This window comes from Choloepus didactylus, chromosome 2, assembly GCF_015220235.1.
Source record: "Choloepus didactylus isolate mChoDid1 chromosome 2, mChoDid1.pri, whole genome shotgun sequence".
In the NCBI taxonomy this organism is placed as follows: Eukaryota; Metazoa; Chordata; class Mammalia; order Pilosa; family Megalonychidae; genus Choloepus; species Choloepus didactylus.
This window is the reverse complement of record NC_051308.1, coordinates 63147442-63169601: the sequence shown is the minus strand read 5'-3', so window position 1 is coordinate 63169601 and position 22160 is coordinate 63147442. Positions and strand designations below refer to the sequence as shown.

Below are 22160 nucleotides of genomic sequence, written 5' to 3'. Positions count from 1 at the left end.
CCAAAGTCCATTCACCTAGTTGCATACCTCACAACTTCATTTCTTCTTGCCGCCGCTCGGTATTCCATTGTATGTATACACCACAGTTCACCATTCCATTTATCAGTCAATGTACCCTTACACCACCTCCATCCACTGTGAATCATGAATTCTGCTGCCATAAACACTAGTGTGAAATGTCCACTCATGTCCCTGCTCCCCGTTCTTCCAAGTACTATGTACCCAATAACAGAGTTGCAGGACCACATGGCAATCCTATAGTTAGTGTCCTGTGGAACCACCAAACTGCCCTTGAGCTGGGCTGCACCATTCTACTTTCCTACCAACAGGGAATAGGTACATCCCTTCCCCCACATTTTCTCCAGCACTTGCATCCCTCTGTTTATTTTTTTAACAGTTTTATTCAGACACCATAGAATCCACCCTAAGTAAACAATTAATGATTCCCAGTATAATCACATAATAATGCATTTACCACCACAATCTATATGAGGACATTTCCAACTCTTCCCCAAAGAAAGAGGAAAAGGAGAAAAAAAATGAATAAAAATACAAAAGATAGAAGAAAAACAGAAACAAAATACAATGAAAAAGTCAGACAACACCACCACCAACAAGAATCCCATATAAGTTCCTTATATACCCCCTCTTATAGACATTTGCTTTAGAATATTGGCTTTGTTACAATTAATGGAAGCATTTTTCAGTGTTACTCTTAACTACAAACTCTAGTTTGCATTGATTTTATTTTGCCCCTATACCATCCAATTTTCATCACCTTGCAATATTGACATTCATTTGCTCTCCCTTATTTAAAAACATTTTTATATTTGCACATTTAATCACCATCATTGACCACTCTAGGTTTTGCTAAGTTACACAATCCCAGTCTTTATCTTCTATCTTTCCTTCTGATGCCATACATGCCCCTAGTCTTCCTCTTTCAATCGTACTCACACTTATCCTTTTTCAGACTACTTACAATATTGTGCTACTATCACACAGCATTGTGCTATTTCTGGATCTATACAATCAATCCTGTTGAACCTTCTGTACTCTTTCAGCATCAAATGCCTCATCTCTAACCTCTTTCTATCTCCTGATAACCTGTGTTCTCAAGTCTCAAATTTCACTCATCGTTAGTCCATATTAGTGAGACCATATAGTATCTGTCCATTTGTTTCTTGGTAATTTCACTCAAAATAATGTCTCCTGTCTACCATTTTGTCTTTTGGATTTTATATGTCATATCTTACTTTATTTTCTCTCTCTCCCTCTCTCTTCTCTCTCTCTCTCCCTCTTTCTCCCCCCTCCTCCCTCTCTGTCTCTCCTTACTGATAGTCTTCATTTCTACGCTCTTCTCCAAAACTCTCTCTCCTGTCTTTTCCTATCTGCCTGTAGTACTCCCTTTATTATTTCTTGTAGAACTAGTATCTTGTTCACAAACTCTTTCTCAGTGCCTGTTTGTCTGAAAATATTTTAAACTGTCTCTCATTTATGAAGGACAGTTTTGTCTGATATACAATTCTTGGTTGGCAGTTTTTTCCTTTCAGTAACTTAAATATATCATACCATTGCCTTCTCACCTCCACGGTTTCTACTGAGAAATCTGCACATAGCCTCATCCAGCTTCCTTTGCATGTGATGGATCGGTTTTCTCCTGCTGCTTTCAGAATTCTCTTTTTGTCTTTGACATTTGACAATCTGATTATTAAATGTCTTGGGGTTGGTCTACTTGGATCTATTCTGTTTGGGGTATACTGTGCTGCTTGGATTTGTAATTTTATGTGTTTCAAAACAGATGGAAAATTTTCAGTGATTATTTCCTCCATTATTCTTTCTGCCCCTTTTCCCTTCTCTTCTTCTGGGACACCCATGACATATATATTCATGCACTTCATGTTGTCATTCAGTTACCTGAAACCCTGCTCGTATTTTTCCACTCTTTTCCTTATCTGTTCTGTGTGTAGGATTTCAGATGTCCTGGCCTCCAGTTCATGGATCTTTTCTTCTATCTCTTTAAATCTACTGTTGTATGCCTTCATTGGGTTTTCCATCTCTTCTATTGTGCCTTTCATTCCCATAAGTTCTGCCAACTGTTTTTTTCAAACTTTAGAGCTCTTCCTTATGTTTGCCCAATGACTTCTTTATAGCCTCATCTCTTTTGCCATATCTTCTCTCAACTCACTGATTTGATTTTTAATTGATTTAGCATATTTGTTTGAAGATCTTGAATTAGTTGTTTCAACTCCTGTATCTCATTTGAAGTGTAAGTTTGTTCCTTTGACTGGGGCCATATATTTGTTTTTCCTAGTGTAATTCATAATTTTTTATTGTCTAGGCATCTGGTTTCCTTGATTACCCCAACAGATTGTCCCAGAACAAATGGGCCCAGGTCTCAGGAGGAGATTGTATTCAGTCTCAGGTTTACCTGATGGGGAGACCCAGAAGATTGTCAGACTTTCCTGTGAAGCCTCTAGACTCTGTGCTTTTCCTATCCTGCCCAGCAGGTGGCGCTTGTCAGCCTGAAGTTCCCCATTGGTGTAAAGAGGGGTAATGCCTTTAATTCTCAGAGGACCCTGCCCCTGCTCAGATGAGGGTGTTAGAAGCCAAGTTTAAACTGCTTCTGTCCCTCCCCAACCCCAGGACCTGGGGTCTGAGTTCTCTGAGGGAGGGCTGCCACATGAGCTGGGCCCTGCACCCCTCTTTTCTTAGGGAAGATAAGCCCTTTAGGAAGTTGTCTCCTACACTTGAGCTTTTCCTTTGATTCCCTGACTATCTTAACTCTACCCTTGCCTGGGTCAGTACTGACAGTTGAAAATACCTGAGGTTTTGTTTAATAAGCTACTTAGAATGAGAGGGGAAAAAAGGGCAAAAAGCAAGAAGTCCCCTTGTCAGAGCCAGTCCCCAGCCCTCCAGCTCACCAGCAAGAACCGGAATTGGTACCCAGTCCTGTGTGCCCCTTTTCTTGGGGCACAGCTCTTTTCAAGTATTCTGATGTCACCAGACTCCAAAAGTCTCTGTTTTTATGTATGTAATTTTTTTTTCCATCAGCCCTGCCTCCTCTCTGCCAGGATAAACCTTTAGGTTCCTTTTCTGCTTGCTCCAAGTTTATCTGTGCTCATGGCATGTATTCAATATGCCCAAATTTGTTAATTAAAACTGCAAACGGAGCTTTGTTGAGCTACATTCCCTTGCTCCCTGCTGGAACTACTTCCTTTTCCCACAGCAAAGTTTTACAACTCAGCCTGCATACTGGTAGGGGAGAGGCACCAGCTCCGCAGTCTGCAGAGCTTTACTTATAGTTCTATGCTGCAATCTCAGTCATTCCATCCATTCCTGACTGATATATGATGTTGTCTAGTCACAGATGTCCGCCCATCAGTTGTTCCAGAGTATATTCTAGTTGTTCCTGGCTATTTAGTAGTTATTCTAGGGGACTAACTAAATTCCACACCTCCCTGTGCCACCATCTTGCCTCACCTCTCCCTAACTGACTTTTTTGAAAACAGGCTTAATCATTTTTCTTACAGGCATTGCAACTAAAGCTTTTTATGGGATAGCTTTATTATAGTTATTTTTCATACTACAGAAACAACCAAATGTCCTTATCTATACAGTATTCTTATTAAGAACCCTCAACAAACCTTTCACACTTGAAAATTATCATTAATAACTTAACCCTAGCCATTAACATCTCTGTCATCTACAGATAATTTAGTTTTGTTTCTGATACTTGTCTGAAGGCTCTGGTATAAGCTACAGACCAGAGTTTGTATTTTCCACAAAGCAGGCCAGTCTCAGACTTTTGTAGAAAAGGGCTGTGGCTGGTTTGAATGTATTATGTCCCCCAGAAAAAGCCATATTCTTTGATGCAATCTTGTTGGGCAGACATTTAGTGGGGATTAAGTTGGAATGTTTGGATTAGGTTGTTTGCATGGAAATGTGCCCCACCCAACTGTAGGTGATAACTCTGATGAGCTATTTCCATGGAGGCAAGGCCCCACCCATTCAGGGTGGCCCGTGATCAGTGGAGCCATATAAATGAGCTGACAAACAGAAGGAACTCATGCAGCTGTGACTGATGTTTTGAAGAGGAGCTACAGCCAAGAGGGACACTTTGAAGAAAGCACAGGAGCTGCAGATGAGAGACAGTTTGAAGACAGCCATTGAAAGTAGACTCTTGCTCCAGAGAAGCTAAGAGAGGACAAATACCCCAAGTGCAACTAAGAGTGACATTTTCGAGGAACTGCAGCCTAGAGAGGAACATCCTGGGAGAAAGCCATTTTGAAACCAGAACTTTGGAACAGACACCTGCCACATGCCTTCCCAGCTAACAGAGGTTTTCCAGACACCATTGGCCATCCACCAGTGAAGGTACCCGATTGCTGATGTGTTACCTTGGACACTTTATGGCCTTAAGACTGTAACTGTAACCAAATAAACCCCCTTTTATAAAAGCTGGTCCATTTCTGGTGTTTTGCATCCTGGCAGCATTAGCCAACTAGAACAGGCTGTATGAGGTATTTCAAACTATTTACACCTTGAATAGACTGTTGGGTGCAGGCCTTTGAATTGACAGCACCTAGACAACTTTCAGGCCATTCCAGCAGACTGAGTCAGGATTTTCAGGACTTTTCAAGAGGAAGATGATTTCAAGAGAATGCTAACCCAAGATGTAACAGAACATCAATTAATTGCACAGAACTGAATAAACTGATGTAAATTTTATTCCAGTTATTTGTTCGAAATATTGTTGAAGTGTTAATGTTCTATTTTCTGGATATATAAGGAAGTCCTTTCTTCTCTTCCTACACTGTTACCTTCAACAATTTAATAAACTCTACTTTTGTAAACTGAAATTAAGCATTTTTAAAAAATATCTTAATCTCACTGACCTTCCCCACCCCAAACTGAGAAACTCTTACTAACTCCCTTTACTGTTCATGACAATATAGTTATCTACACCAGTTCAGTAAGAAATGTCTTTTAACCAGAACATAACTGGAAAATGGGTTATACAAGGCCTTATTTAAAGTGTCATATTTAAAGAGATGCTTGTTTAATCACAAATATCAAGCTACTTTTAAGGAACAAAATTGGGCTATGGCTATACTTACAGAGTCTACAGAGCCCTCTCAACCCCCAGGAAAACTGGCCTGTTGCCTATCTGACAGAGTTCAGCCTTATAGGTATAGAAGGCCCCCTTCATTACAGATCAGGAACTCTAGCAAATTTTATAGACCCTGAGAAGAAAAGAATTCTCCAAATTTATAGGTAGTATAGGTGGAATCTGCTGAAGACATTTTCTTGGACTTGGTTTCCTAGCATTGGGACAGCAAATAAACAGAAACTTTTAAAAGTCCAATCTGAGATTCCTTATGAAAACCTACAGAAAGAAATTAATTTTATGGACATAGTACTTATTCTATACTGCACAGCTCTATATAAACAAAATAGGTTTATGGAGGCTTATAAGGTAAATCAACACTCTTGCTACACGTATATGGTAATAATCAGGCCAAACTAAACAGTACTAACTGTATCTTGTCATCTAGAATAATCTTTCTTTGATATTATTATGATCTCAAGAAGGGGCAGGAGATTATGGGGAAAAATTGTGGAAAACTTTGAAATGGACCAAAAGATCACCGGTTGTCTTCAGTGGCAAAGAAAGCATTGTCTAGCATACTGTTCTAGGGGCTCTGTACCTTTCACTGTGTTTAAGATATTTTACAGCTCCATAAGTTGTAGACAAATGATGGCAATGCAAATAATACTGACTCATAGACAAGTCCAGTAGAGGGACACTTTCTCTCCTCCTGCACCCAAAAAAAAAAAAAAAACAGAACACTTTTGCATCTATTTGCAAATTTATTGCAGCATTCCTGACTGATCTGTGTAAGTGTGATAGTTTGAATTCTCCTTCAAATAAGTTATATAGTTTATCAATTAATGAGCTAAATACAATCTTCAACAAAAATAAAATCTTTTATTTGTATGACAGTCATGGTTATATTATCTTTTAAAAATTATTATTTAATACTAGTCTCAAAGAACATTAAGTTCAGGCCAACTGAATCGGGGGGGGGGGTGTTAATCCATATTAATGGAGCCCTTATAAAGAAAACTCAAAAGTTACAGAAGCCAGAAGGGAGAGGACATCTCCATGTGACAGGAGATATATATACAAGCTAAGAAACCCCAAGGATTCCCTGCAGTCAGCATCAGAATGCTACAGACTTCAGGAGAAAGCAAGCCTTGCAGATATCTTGATTTTGGACGACATCTAGCCTCAAACCATGAGCCAATAAATTCCTGTTCTTAAGCCAAAACCCATTGTGTGGTATTTGTCATAGCAACCTGGCAAAGTGAGACAAGTAGTAAACCTCTCATAAATGTAAGAGGCAGTAATACAAATATCAATCGTATCAATTACATTTGTTCTGCAGTCATTTTCTCAGCTACAACCTCAATGTATTTGCTAAATATAAATCTGTTACCAACTATTCTGCTTCGCAATCCTCAAATTCATTCTCGTCTGTGTATTTCCTTAGGTTGAAAACTCTCTCCATTCTTATCAGTTCCCCAAAGCCCCCTCTCATTGCTCAGATGAAAGATAATTTATCATTTCTTGAAGTGATCAAGATCAAACTCATCCTCTCTTCATTATTCTCCACACCTCCCCCCAAAAAACAGAAAGCCTTTACAGGCAATCTCTCCTCTTTTCCCTCTTACACTGATTCCCATTCCCATTCCTAATGTAACCAGCTCTTTCAAATCCTTCTTACTTCTCAGTTGAACTGCAATAGCTAACTAATTTATTTGCCTCCAGTTTCCCTCCCAAACAATCTATACCAAAATCTCTCCTGTATTAATCTTCCTAACATATTGATTCTGTAATATCACACTCTGCTCAAATCCATTTGAAAAGACCAACACTTTAGCAAAACCTTGACTGGCTGCCAAAATCCAGCTCCATTTATTTTAATAGTTCCATCTACTTTCCCCTTATACAAACCTCTTTTGTAGCCAAAAACAAACAAACAAACAAATCTAATCACAACTTCTGAAATGTGATTTGGCTTGTCCCCAGTGGTTCATCTATTGTCAAAAAATAGAAAAACACACTCTATAAAGCATATAATAAATCAATGCCTATGATAGACCAACAGCTCTTATGATATAGAACCTAAGGGATAATTGATATTATGTCTTTTGGATTAAACTATACATTGCTTTCAAAGTATAAAGACACTGAGAGAAAACTTTCTTTGAAAAAGGTTAAAATAAGTGGTGAGGGTCTGGAACAGCATTCCAAGCAGAAAGAACAATATAATGTAATGGTTAAAAGCACACACTCTTGAGCCAGACAAACATGGTGTGCTGGTTTGAAGCTGTTGCATGCCCCAGAAAACACAATGTTGTTTTAGTCCATTTCTGTGGGGCCCCTGCAGGCCTACTGTGGGTGGAGCCTTTTGGTAAGGTTGTTTCAGTTGAGATATGACTCACCCAATTCAGGGTAGATCTTAATCCTTTACTGGAGTCCTTTATGAGAGTATAAAAGGATAAAAAGGCAGAAAACACAGAGAGAGAGGAAGAGGAAGGGGGGGGGGGGTTGCTTAGAGAGAGAAAACGCCCCAGAGATGCTAAGAGTCCACAGATGCTCAGAAAAAAAGCCACTGGAATCAGAAGCTGAAAGCAATGAAACCCAGGAACAAAGGACCAGCAGATGACAACCATGTGCCCTTCCAAGAGACGGAGGTGTCCCAAATGCCGGCAGCCTTTCTTCAGAGAAGGTACCTTCCTATTGATGCCTTAATTTGGACATTTTCATGGCCTAAGGAACTGTAAATTATAACTTAATAAATCCCCATTGTAAAGGCCAATCCATTTCTGGTATATTACATTTTGGCAGCTTTAGCAAATCGAAATACATGGTTTCCAGTCTCAGCTCTGACTCTTATAAACAATGTAACCAGAAGCAAGTTTCTTACTTAAGCATCAGTTTGGAGGGTAATACTATTGGTCTCCCAGCAGTGCTGGTAGGATTTGAAGACAATATGAATTATGCAAATAAAGTACCAGGCACCTAGTAGAGTTGCTAAATGCTAAATAAGGGAGCTTTTCCTATTCCTATTACTAAAGCAGCCTCGGATCCGGTGAAAAGGCTGGTAGGATGAAGCAGACAGTTGGTAAAACAAAGCAGTAAAAGGTAAGGAAGATAAGAAATACACAGAAAGTACCTGTGTCATGTATACTAGTCCACATAGTCACCAAAAAATATAGCAAAGTCATTCTTCTAGGCCTCTGGCTAGATTCCCATATAAAGCTTAATTTCTTTAGCTTTAAAGTGAGGTAATTAGACTAAATGGTATTGAAAGTCCCTTTCAGCAGCAACCTTCAAAAAGTCTGCGAGAACTATGGTGAACTGGCATCCTAGGGGTTAAGAATGATCTTCAAAATTACATGATTAATTGCTTTTGTATTTTACTAAGTGAGCTTATAAATGTTCCATTGACCTCAAAAATTTGGGAAACAGAGTAACAATTCAGACCCAATTAAAACTTCCCAAACACCAGCTCATCAGTCACAAAGAGGAACAGCAATCCTTGGTCTCACTGAAAAATCTGCAAGAGCTGGACCCCACAAACATGTACCTCGTTATCACCCTTATGGACCCAAAATAAGGAGTCTCTGATTCCCTGGTTCATAGAGCTGTTTAAAGGACAAAAATTAAAAATAATAAAAAAGCTGGACCGGAGGTTTGTTCTTGGGTCAGTGGACAAGAGAGAATTGTGAAGACCAAGTGAAGAAAAATATTTCAGATGGTAAATGATTCATGATTCAAGACATTTGAAATCTCCAACCTAAGTACATACTGTTCAGGAACAAACTCAGTTAAGCTTCTTATTTCCAAATCAGTCTTCATTGCAGGGACTTCTTTGATATATTTAAGATATTTAAAAATCAATCCTTTCTCTAGAGAGTTAAAAACAAATTAAGAGTGCATATTCTCCTCCCCCCCTTTTCTTTTCAGGGAGGCTTATTTTTGTTTTATGGGGTTTTTTTTTAATTCAGTTTTATGGAGATATATTCACATATACAATCATCCGTGGTGTACAATCAACTGTTCACAGTACCATCACATAATTGTGCAGTCATCACCCCAATCTATTTTTTGAACATTTTCCTTACACTAGAAAAAGTAAAAATAAGAATAAAAAATATAAGTAAAAAAGAACATCCAAATCATCCCCTTCCTCCCATTATTCTATTTTTCATTTAGTTTTTGACCCCATTTTTCTACTCATTCATCCATACACTGGATAAACGGAGTGTGATCCACAAGGTTTTCACAATCACACTGTCACCCCTTGTAAGCTACATTGTTATACAATCATCTTCAAGAGTCAAGGCTACTACTGGGTTGGAGATGGACAGTTTCAGGTATTTACTTCTAGCTATTCTAGTGCATTAAAACCACATGAGGCATACCCCCTTTTAATGTGAAGCCATGATCAAGGGTTGTACTAGATCCAATTAACATTTAATATGACTATTTAAACTGACTTTTTCAGTGTAATTTACAAGTCTTTCAAATTGATTTTCATAGCTCGAAAATTATTCTTACACATATATTCAAAATTACATGTCTATATATTTATTTCTGAGTGAACTACTTTAAACACATACTTTTGCTGGCTTTCATTTTTGTAACTCAAATTATAGTAAGTTTGTAGTATTATAAATTTAACACTGATAAGACTCTTTTATTTCATTTTTCTGCAAACAAAAGAAAGGAACCTGTTCATTAGGTATCCAGCAAAAAGTGCTTATTTCTATGAAATTTTTGATTTGTACTCTACCATTAACCACATATTTTATAATTCAACTTTGAAATAATAAATCTATAGTATTATAAATTTTTAAAGATTTTTCTGTTTTTATACATCATGTCAAAATACTTAACCATTTTGGTTATACTAAATACTTAAACTGTAGATGACTAAAACTTAAAACATAAATATGCTAAATTCATCCCACAGTCTCCCATGCATGCCATATAATTTTTTTCATGCTATATAATTTCAAGAAAATAAACTTATAGATCAGAATTATTGAAAATAAGAAAATATTGATAACAATTTCTAAATATAATTGGTCAGATATTACTGTAACAAGGGAGAACTGATCACTTATTTATAACAGTTACATTTACTTCTAAGTAGACAGAAATAATAGGAATGTAATCAATAAAGATTCAGTATTGTCAAGTTTCCTGGATGGGGGAAATTGTTTTAATGTTCCCAAATATATACTCCATAGTTAAATTAAAAGAGTATAAAAATATGTTGAAACTTTAACCATACAATCCTTATTAATTTCAGTATAAGGGCTTCTTCATCACCCATCTATTTGTAACTTTAAAAGATTCTTCAAGATACATTCTACACACATGCCTTTTATTCAAAATTGATCAAGAGAAAATAAGTATAGCCATTAATGTGTTGTAGTAGAAGTAGAAATAATAATACTAGTAGTAATCATAATATTCCAGTTTTAAATCTTTTTTAAAAAGTATGTGGCTCCAACCTGGTCTCCAAAGTCCTCTGGGAATTTCCATAGTACCACTGGATCTGTAAATAATTGACATATATCATTAAACAGAAGCAAAATAACACACTTAAAGCAACTAAATTTTTTAAATTGTCAAAACTACTTTAATTACACTTTTTAATTTTTCTTTAAACATTTATAGCTGATGATTTTAACTACCTTTCCTTTATCAAATTAAATATTCCAATCTTTTACGGGTTTTAATTACCTTTGGAGTAGGAACAAATGGAATTAATACATTCAGTAAAAGGTGAATTGTGGCCTAACTTGGTAAGATTATTTTAAAAATCATTATTTCTTTTAGTAACTCACTTTTCTATTTATTTACCTTAGCTTTTAAGATACTGAAATGTGAATTTTCAAATTTAACTTATAAAAATAGAGGTTTTAATTTGAAAAGAAAAATACAAATGCAGTAAATATGTAACCAAATATATTATAACACTCAAGGACTGAAATCATTTAAAATCCAAATTAAGAATTTATAAAAAGTATAACAATGTTTGCTTTATATTAAGTTCATTTTTAAAATCACGTTTGTAACTCTATTAAGCATCTTAAAAAATAACAGATAAGTTGGTAAGTGTAAGGCAACAGGTTTATTTAAAATACAATTGACTGTATGGATGGATGAGTAGAAAAATGGGGACAAAAACTATATGAAAAATAGGGTGGGATGGGGGGATGATTTGGGTGTTATTTTTTTACTTTTATTTTTTATTCTTATTTCTATTCTTTCTGGTGTAATGAAGATGTTCAAAAATAGATTGGGGTGATGAATGTACAACTATATGATGGTACTGTGAACAGCTGATTATACACCATGGATAACTGTATGGTATGCAAATATATCTCAATAAAATTGAACTAAAAAGAAACATACAATTGACATTTGAAGGACATTTCAGAATAAGCTAATAAATTATATCTAGCAATTTATATATATGTATATATATATAAATCAATGCTTTATAATTCTGCCATTAACAAACTTGTGAATACTTCAAATGTGTTTAAAAAGGATAGTCTACAATGGGCTAATATTACTTCTGAAAAAGCCTTTGAAAGTCCAAGATAAGCTAATGTGAGTAGCAAATGCCATTGACAGTACTTGAACTCCATTCCAAGTAAAAGGGCTCAGTGGATCAAAGAGATTTTTATGCACCAAATCAGTGAAAAATTTTCAACTCTACTCCATTAATTCCACTATTCCATATTACCATTTTAAAAATCAGTCCAGGGATGAATAATTTCAAGTTTTTAATTTCCAAAACTCAATAAATAAATAGCAACATTTTTAGCATGAGTTGTTCCTCTTTCGGTTTTAAACTTATTATATTCAAAAGATTGTTTTTTCAAATATTTTCACTCAAAAAGAAAATAAAGCGTTTTTTCTATAATTAACCTTTTTAATTATTAAGGGAAAAAAGTTTCCATATACATAATTAATGCAAGTAAGAAATCACTTAAAACATCTTTAAAAAGAATAATGCATTAAACAATTATGAAGGTAAAGTTAAACAAAGGTGTACATTTCTAAAATGAATGTGAAATGCGTTATAAATCACCTAAAAATACTCAGAGACTAAATGTTCTGTGGAAGATTATGATGTTTCCAACTGGAAAAAAACATATATACATTTATGTGACAGTTTTACCAAAATGGTAGCTATTAAAATTTTACTCATAAAATTAAAGTATATGATGTAATCTTCACAAAATGTTAAAAATAGTTATCTTGCTGAATTAATACAATAATTAATGGTCATATGAACAAAGCATCATGCAGCAATGTATAATACTGCTTTCTTATAAATAATAGAATACAAGGGTTTCACTGTGAATATATAAATATCCCTTTTAAATAACCTCAATATTATAGCTACCATAATAGGTGAGAAAATATTTGTAACAATTTTCTTATACTGACATCTTAAAACTAGGATATTTATCTTGTTTTATAGCTCTTACATGTTGCCCCTATTATTTGCAGCATTTACCTAAGCATGTTTTTCTGCCTCACTCTTCAACTTCCCTTACTATACCATTTTTTCTGTATCGTCTGTTCTTTCACAGAGGGAGAACAAGTGAATATATCCACGAAGCATCCACTGGTTTAATCACCTAGTGGAAAACATCCTATTTCTTTCCTTTTCAATAAATGAATTTTGCCCTTCAGAACCCCAAAATTTATTACAATCATGTGCATCCATATTCTGAAATGGATTAACTTAGTTACTGCCTATGTAGTTAGATTTAGAGCACATCTAACACATCTTTTAGCAACTTTTCACAAGTACTGCAGAGGAAGGAACAAAAGGGCTCTGAAAAAGAAAATAATCCGATTCCACAATTTCATGCACAAAGACTGAATTTTCTGTTCCCTGAGGATTACTATCCAGATTCTGATCTGATCCGACTACATTAGCTCAATTTTATGCTGATTTTATGGATGAAAGGATGAGAACTGCTGGCAGGAATCACTGTTACCAGTGATGATTGATATGCTGGGTCTCTTCTTTCCAAAGTCTAATAGCAGTTCAAAGGAGATTCCATATCTTAATTTCAAAAGAAACTGTGCCATCAGCAATCTAGAAACCTAGTAAATATGAAAGGAAGAATATATAAATTGATTTGCTATAAATACAGCTAATACATTATTTTAATGAGATAATGCTGTAGTGTAGTGAGAAAAATATACTAATTTTTATTAAATCTTTTAATTTGAAAGGTAAATGTTCATAAAGTTATTTGTGCATGTACTTCAAAATTCATGATTAAGGTTCTTTAAAATAAATGTAAATTCAGTAATATTTTCTTTTCTTTTCCAGTTAGAAGTTTTGTATTGTCTGACCCCTTAATTAAAAACAAAAAATAAAATTACTTAAAATATTGGTGTGATTCAACTACAGTATAAAAAATCTGTAGGGAAAACTTTCCAATTTTTAGAAATGAATAACCTTTACTTAACTCTGTGGAATTCAGAGATGAATTAGATAGACAATATCTTTAAAATTAATCCTTTGGTAAGATCACAGCTCAGAGACCATATAGTTTGGGAAAAGTGAAACACATTATATAATATTAGAGAGCATTTTGCTTTGACTACAACTTTCAGTGCTTGATTTACCTACACTGTGGAATCAGAATTTTATGAAAGGAAATTTAGGCCAAAAGTATGAGGAATTTTTATTAGTCATATAGCTAATGTCAGTGACAGGAACTTTCTTAGTTGAGATATATGGAGCACATGTTTTAAATAATTTCCTAAAACTAATACATTTTTGTGGCCCATTTAAGTAAGTTCAATTTATTTCATTCAATCATCTATAAAGTGCTAAAGAAACAGGAGAAGTCTCTGCCCTCCAAGATTTCACAACAACCATGGAGAGAAATGTCAAAAGGGCTATGTATTTTTTGTGCAAAGTCTTGGTTTTTAAAAAGGCATCCTGTAGGAGTATTTGAACTCAACTTCAAAATTCCTTGGCTTTATGATATCAAATATTTTGCTAATGAAGGAATGGTAAATACAAGTGAACAAAAATAATAATAACATGGTTTTTAGTCTTTCACCTATGGCAATGTAACAATGAACTAAACAAACTGGGTCCCTACTACTATGGGTAAAGAGACTCACCTAAACAAACAAATGCAGTAAAATTTGAGTGCTATGAAACTAAAACGACAGGTTGCTACAAGGGCATATAATAAAATAATCTAACCTAATTTAGAGAGTCACTGCAGGACTTGAGAAGGAAGAAATACATAAGCAAAGGATGTTTTGGGCTATAGAGTGGGCAGGACAGAAAATTACAGACTGGAGAAAGAATATGCATGAAGTCTTGAATTAAAAGAATGCACAACACATTTCAGAAACTGAAAAAGAAAAATCTAACATATCTCGAGTATACAGTAGGAGGGAGAGAATTTCAAAGGGTGAAGCTGGAGGCAGGAATCAGATTACAGTGTTTAAAATGTGTCCTAAGTATCATGGGAAGCCACTGAACCAGATAGGGTTAAACCAAATGAGAAAAAACAATTAAAGAAATAGAAAGAATATGGAAGTTATACGTTGTCATGGAAGTCAAGGGAAGAGTGTATCTAAAAGAAATGCTCAAATAGTCTGAAACGTTAAGCAACTATATTTAAAGACAAAGCCACAGTAAGAGCAGCTGCAATGGAAAGGTGGGAAATAAGACCACAGATTTAAGATTATGGAGTGAGTGTGAGAAGAGAGAGAGTTTGGGTGTATGGAGGCAATTCACTTAAGGAAAGCTGTACAAGAAAGGAAGTAAAGTACACGTGGAGAGAGACGTGAAGCTGAAATAGATTTTTTTGTTTGGTTCTTTTTATTATTATTATTTTAGGATGATAGACACTTGAACATGTTTATATGCTGATGGGAACTAATAATCCAGCAGAGCCAGCAAAGAAGGGATATAAGATCCCTGAAAAGGCAGGAAGGGTGGGATCTAGATCACAGACAGCGAGATTACCTTGGACAGAAGCTAGGGCGTGTCTTCCATTTTTAGAGGAAGAGAGAAGGGAAGATGTAAATACAAATATAATTGTAGAATATGTGATGCAAAGATAAAAGTTTTGTGCAAAATTTACTAATTTTTTCTATGCAGTAGGAGCAAAGCTTCCTGTTAAGACAAAGGTTGTTGGTGGTTTAAGTAGGAGGTGTTAAATAACTATTTCAGGCACTGTTGAGTACTCAATTTAGGTAGTTGTCCAAGCTGGCATTTAATGGCACTAATGTGGTATTTCACCATCATCATCCAGCAGCATAAGTGCAAGATATAATTGGCGGATTCAGTCAGGGCAGAAAGCTTCGGTCAGTCATGTGTGATAGAAAGAGAATTGAAATAGAAGTGTGGTTGTAGATACGAATTACTGATCTAAAACTAATAAAATTAAGGGGAAGTGGATATTTTTCTATAAAATCTATTAATATTGTACAGTATGCCAAACCATGCAAATCTATTTAAAACGCCATATTTTCAGTTGAAATCATACAACATGTATCTGAAGACTGTACAATTGAGAAATGAGGAAAAATAAATCAATGGAAGCAACTGAAGTATTACAAAATTAAGAAGCTGAAGTTCTGGTCTTCTTCCTATGAACAATGCATGCGTCCCATCTATGACCAGAGGAAGGTATTGAAAAACAGCAAATCAATAACTCCTCCCTTCCTTTCTCCCTCACTCTACCTGGATCTGAAAGAACAGAGAGTATCATCTATTTACCCAAGTGTACCATACAAGAATCATTTTCTACCCATACTATTCCGCAAAAAAGACTGAAAAACAAGGGATTAAGTAACTACAACTGAAATTATAATTTTTATTACTTCTGTCAAAAGAGTAGTTGCCAAACCTACTAACTATTGTAATTTTACATCCAGTCAGAGTGCAACAAAAGAATTTGAGGCAGCATCCAGTCATTTAGGGACACAGATGAACTCGGAGAAGTAACAGACCCAGAAAACCAATATTTTGCCAGTTTTCCTTGATCCTAGGAAAACACACATTTACAGCATTGATGGAAATATATCGCTCATTCTGACAAGGCAGTAATAAAGAGCTCTACTAATCCACCCCAAAAAACAGTATGATAAATATTACAAACTTTAAGACTACAATAATGGTAAAAGTTAAAACAAATTCACTACTGAAATGTCTAAAATTCTGACCTCCTTAATGCTGAACAAAACATACATAGCCAGGTATTTTACAAATTATTTTAAAGTTAACATACAAGTGATAGTATAGAAATTTAGCATCTTCTTAAAGGAATCTAGTTCAGTAGTTTTCAAACTTGAGCATGCAACAGAAGCACCTAGAGAGCTTGTTAAAATGCAGACCTCTGGGTCCCACTCAGAACTTCTGCTTCAGTGGGTCTAAGATGCATCTGAGAAACTGCATTTATAACAAGTTCCCAGGGATTGATGTTGCTGGCATGGGGACTACACTTTGAGATTGACTAGCCTAGACCACTGATCTTCCACAATAATGAGCATGATGCATTGCACCTTAGGGAATTTAATATTTACTTAAATATTATTTAAAATATGACAATAAATAATTCAAAAGTTCCCTTTATCATATATTTTATTTGACAACAAGTAACTTTTCAGAGGACTAAGAAGAAACATCAGCCATGACAACTATAGTGGGGAGTGCCTTTAAAAAGAGAAATGCTACTAAAATGTTTAAAAACCCTTTCTGTACTAACAAAAAACCACTATTAATACTATAATTGTACTTCTATATTCCAGTGGAAAACAATTTTACCTCAAAATTGAATGTTTTATGGCACTGGAACCATATAACTTAAGGACCAGTTACAGGGAAATATAGCTATGTGTACATAAAGACATACCCTTTCATATATATCAGCTCTGTATATCATATATATACATACTGGTAATCCATATCTAAGTAACATAGATCTCTTCTTGTACCTGACAAGCTCATATATCTGGGAGAAAATATTTTTTGCTCTGCTTTCTTGGAGACATAGAATTAAGCAATTAATCCCAGATTGAACAACAGAAAGGATAAATGCCAATATCTATAACTGTAAAACATTTAAGGCCTCCATTTCTCTCTTTTTGTTTTTGTTTGTTTGTTTGTTTTGTTTTTCAAGAAAAGGTTGATTAATTTAAAGAGAATAAAAGAATTTTATAAATGGTGCAGGGGCTTAGAGATTCCATCTTTTTACTTCCCAGACTCAGAAAAGTTATACTGTGCCCCATATCTGGAGCTGTAACTACTGAAGCCAAGCCTATAACCCAGGCATCCTTGCTTCTAGTATGACATCCTTTCTAAAATATACTGCTACATATAAAAGCACACTACAAAATAAACCTGATTTGTTCTACTTTGTTGATCCTGGAATTTAGCATTTATTCCACTACAAAGTAGTTTAAAGTACATTCCCAAGTCTAGAAATTTTATCTATAGGAAGACATTTTCATCAAACTAAACATTAAAGTTTTTTTTTAAAATAATAATTTAAACCCTACAGATCTCTTCTGAACAATACTTGGAAATTCATATGTGAAGAAACCTACAAAAGGATATTAACCACTAACAGGACTCAAATCAATACTTTCTCAATCCAAAATTAAAATAATTCTTCATTTAATCATTTGAGTTTGACTCACATATACAAAAACCTTAAGGAAATGAAAACATTATTTTCTTTTGCTTTATATAATGTACACATTTAAAATTAAATGAAAATAATTTTGGATATTTGTCAATCTGTTCATTCTTCTAAAAATGTACATAAGCAGTGAAGCAAATATAATCTAATGTAATGATCCCACGGTGATGCCTACTGTAAAATTTTTCAGTGCTCTTGAGTCCCAAACCATAGAAGCAATTTCATGGATAATTCTAGCCTTTCCAAATACTTCTCCCTAGAATAATCTAAATTAACATCAACACTCAAAACAATGAAGCTCTTTTTGCTTACATATTAGAAAATTCTACTTAAGGTAATGAAAAAGAAACTTCAAAGAACCTTAAGAAAACATAATCCATAGTATTTTAGATATACCATTTTGCTACTTCAATTCCTTTCAAATAAGACCTATTATACTAAAATGAAAAACCTCATCAATCACCTGATAGAGTAATTCCAAACTTAACCAAACAGGGCTAATGGGTGAGAATTGAATTGAAAACACCTTGACAAAGAAAGCAATTTCTTTTCTTCGCACTCCTCTGAAGCTGTGGGTGATCACGGTAATCGAACCATCAACAGTGAGGGGCCATCTGTCCCAAGGGCCCATCATGAGAGTTAAAAAAAAAAATCAACAACAAAAAAGGGAAAGAAATGCTGTACCACAGATGTTCAATCTTGATTCATCTATGACAAGGAACTTACAACTGAGAATCAATGTTTTGACATTTTTCAAATACTAATCACTAAAGGCCAACACAAAAGTTTTTATAAGAACACAAAGATAAAAGTTAATAGGTTGCCTGTAGAAAGAGGATCTTTCACATAAAACCTGATCCACCTTTTACTCAGCTAAGGTGTTCATCATATCCCAAAGCAACAGCTTTCATTGTGATTCTTATAAACAGGAAAGAAGGCCAGAGACCATGCTTTAAAAGTAGCATTTGAGGCAGTGTTTTATATATATCCTTTCTTTGAGTATACAACTAAATAAAAAGAAAACATGTTTTTATTGACAATACTCATTGTATTTAACTCTTTGAACTAAAATAGATTTTCAAGAAATACAAAGCATGAACCTTAGAAATGTGAAATGAATTGACTCCCATAAAGTAGTCTCATTTTATTTATAACATTTAAAACAATTTTCATATTACACCAAACAGTAATTGTGGGTAGAACTGTAAACTCGGTGAAAGCATTTCTTCTTTGTAAAGATAGTCTGAAGTATAGTAGACCCCTGGGCACTCCTGGACATAACAGAGGTATGAAAATTTGGGAATAAGCCAAAGTTCATAAATATAATCTTACTAACAATAAAAATGACTAAAATTTATTAAAATGAAAATCTATGTGATCTATATTAAGAATAATTATTAAAAATATTTAACAACTTATTTTAAAATGAAGAACACAACTATAAAATAAGAGAACCAAATAAAACCATGCGTCACATTTTTTTAGATTACTTTCAAGATAGAATCAAAGTAAATGTAGTATAAATATAATTTAAGACTCCTAGAATAAATGAATTCATTAAGAACCTTATTGTAAATGTAATAACTCTTTATCCTATTTATCCTTGTAGCTCTGAGCCTAGGAATGGATTCTGTGATCCCAGAGAAATGACATCTTCAGGCACCTGAGAGATGTGAGCACAAATGCCCTCTGTGGGAAGGAACGCTCCACCCAGGTCTTGTCAAACTTTCGTTTATAATTCAAACTTACCATAGAAAATAGAAACACACCTGTGATTATAAGCCATCGAAAATTAGTACTCCCCATACACTTCAGATACTAAAATAATCTAAAACAGCATATAATATTAAGGAGGCTTATATGCTTAAAGAATAAAATAAGAACTCAAAATATGAGCAAGCAATGTTGGATTCTTTCAAAAAAGCAAGCAAATTTTTAAAACAACCAGAAATTTAAGAAATGAAAAAAATAATCTATAAAAGTAAATGCTCAGTTGAAAGACAAAATAGTGAATTGAATCAGACTAACAGAATAAGGTATGTAGAAATGAAAAAAAAAATGAAAAATATAAAAGAGGTTAAGAAAAATAGAGACTAGACTCATAACAGAAATCTAATTAGAGTTCTAAAAGATAATATCTTAAAGACTGCAGTGCATATGAAGTGGGTGGGGGTGGTGGGGAAAGGGAAGGAAATAAAACTTGAAGACATAATGACCAAATTCTCCAGAACTGGTAGAAGACATACATCTTTGGATTCACAAATCACAATAAATGCAAGCAAAATCATAAGACGCAACTAGATGCATCATAATGAAATTGCAGAATAGAAGACACAGATACCTTTAAAAGCATACTAGAGAAAAAAAAGATAAGTAAAAAAAGAGATAAGACTATTATTACACTAACAGCAGATTTCTCAATAACAACAATGAAAGCCAAAAGACGGTGGAATATTCTAATGTGCCTGCCGTTCAAGAACTGTATAAACAGGACTGCAGTCAGAATAAAGATATTTTCAAGAAGACAAAACTGAGAGATTTATCAAGAAGAGACCCTTGCTAAAGGAATTTCTGAAGGTTGTAACATGAGGACAAAGGACAATCCTCCAAAAGTAAAATCTGAATTGTAAGGAATATTATAGTTGATGTTTGCAGACATACATACAATGATATTTACAAAAGCACTGCTCGCAATTAATAAAATCCTGGTAATAACTTAAATAAATGTCTATCAATATGGAATGGTTAAATCATTATTATTCTATTAAACTCTATGCAGCCTTAAAAAAGATCATAACTGTTCACATGAAAAAAATTTCTAAGACATAGTGTTAACCAAAAATTTAAGTATATTTCCAGTAGTAAATATGGTTGGTTACCTAACCAATAGTCATTTCTCCTTTCTTTTTACTACAGAATTTCAATTGTGTTCATACACCCAAAGGCAAGGTGGTAAGTCCCAGAGAATGAGTCATGCTAAGCCAATCATAATACCATTTCTCTCTGCCAGTAATGGGTTTAGAAATGAGCATGTGATCAATTTTCTGAAAAATGTACAGCAGATTATCATAGGGCCTTCTGGGTCTCTGGCAAAGATTCTCTCCCTGGTTTAAAACACACACACACATACACACACACACACACACACACACACACACACACACACACACACACACAGGGAAAAACCCTCTCTTTTATCCTGTCTTTGTCTTTGGATGTTGCTGTGTGATACTTGGAACTGGAACAGTCAGGAGAGAGAGGAATTAGAGGAAAGCCAACAAAAGCCATGAGAACCCAACCAGGACCACTTACATTGTTCAGTTGATGAATAAACCTAAATATTTTATCGTCTATAAAATGATTCCTTTAAACTGTTAATAAAGTGCTTTCCAACTTTTTCATATCATGGTACAAACAGGCAATTCTAATATGGTGAACTGGAGGGTGAACTGGTGTTTTTATGTGGGTTGGTAAAAAGTCATTTCCTTTATAAATATAAGAAAAGTAAAGCATCAGAGAACATATTAAATGTTGAAATTATAAAAACCTTTCTAATAAAATTTACAAATTTTTAGAGCCATTACTATCTTGTGGCTCACCCAAAATTTATTTCTGTCACACTTTTGAGAAGTTCTGGTTTAATACTCAAATGAGGAGAACAGATACTTCCACAAACTTGTGAATGAGCAGCAATAAAAATAATTATATTCACTCAGAGTAGGAAGTGTAGCAATAAAATTGCTGAGGGTCTGGACCCATGAGCTAGTTCTTGCTCCAGTATTTTCAAGCTTGAAAAAGGCTCAGCTCTCAGAGAAGACTCAGAGACCTCAGGGAAGATGGCAGAATAGGAGAGGGAGAGCAAACTTCTCCCCCATGGAATAACTAGAGAAAAGACTGAAAATGCACAGAACAGCAGTTTCAGGGTATGAGCAGCCAGAGAAGGACCTCTACAATACATAGTGAGGACATGTTTGAAAGAGCAGAGGAATTACATCTGAAAGGATGGGGTGAGTTTATTCAACTGGGACCACCAGTGGGGTTGGCAGCTGGGCCAGCCAAGCAAGGGAGGGAGAAGACCTGCACTCCCACGAACCCATCTCAGCAATTAGCTGAGGGGCCCTTCTCATCCCCGCAGATGGGAGCTCCCATGCGGGAACTAGGGAACCAGTGGACCTGTGCTGACCACACACAGAAAACTTTGTGTGTTTACTCTTCCTCCACTGAGGCCCCTGGTGTGCACAAGCAAGAGGCAGGGATAAGCAAACGTGCCACACAGAAGCACCAGGAAACCCTCCTGCACCCCAGAGGCTTGCAGGCATACAGTGGGCAGGGACCAGGGCAATTGTGAGCTGGCTGAGGGCTGG

The 22160-nt window shown here is 35.0% G+C and overlaps 1 protein-coding gene across 3 annotated transcripts in view; it reads right to left on the bottom strand.

Annotated features, from left to right (window-relative positions):
* The window catches only part of DENND1B (DENN domain containing 1B), a 282470-nt gene that overhangs the window by 196033 nt on the left and 64277 nt on the right, over nt 1–22160 (bottom strand). For all 3 annotated transcript variants that reach the window (XM_037825101.1, XM_037825100.1, XM_037825102.1), the window contains exon 3: nt 10597–10640. In XM_037825101.1, coding sequence (XP_037681029.1) covers nt 10597–10640 — 44 coding nt within the window. The remainder of the gene's footprint in view (nt 1–10596; nt 10641–22160) is intronic.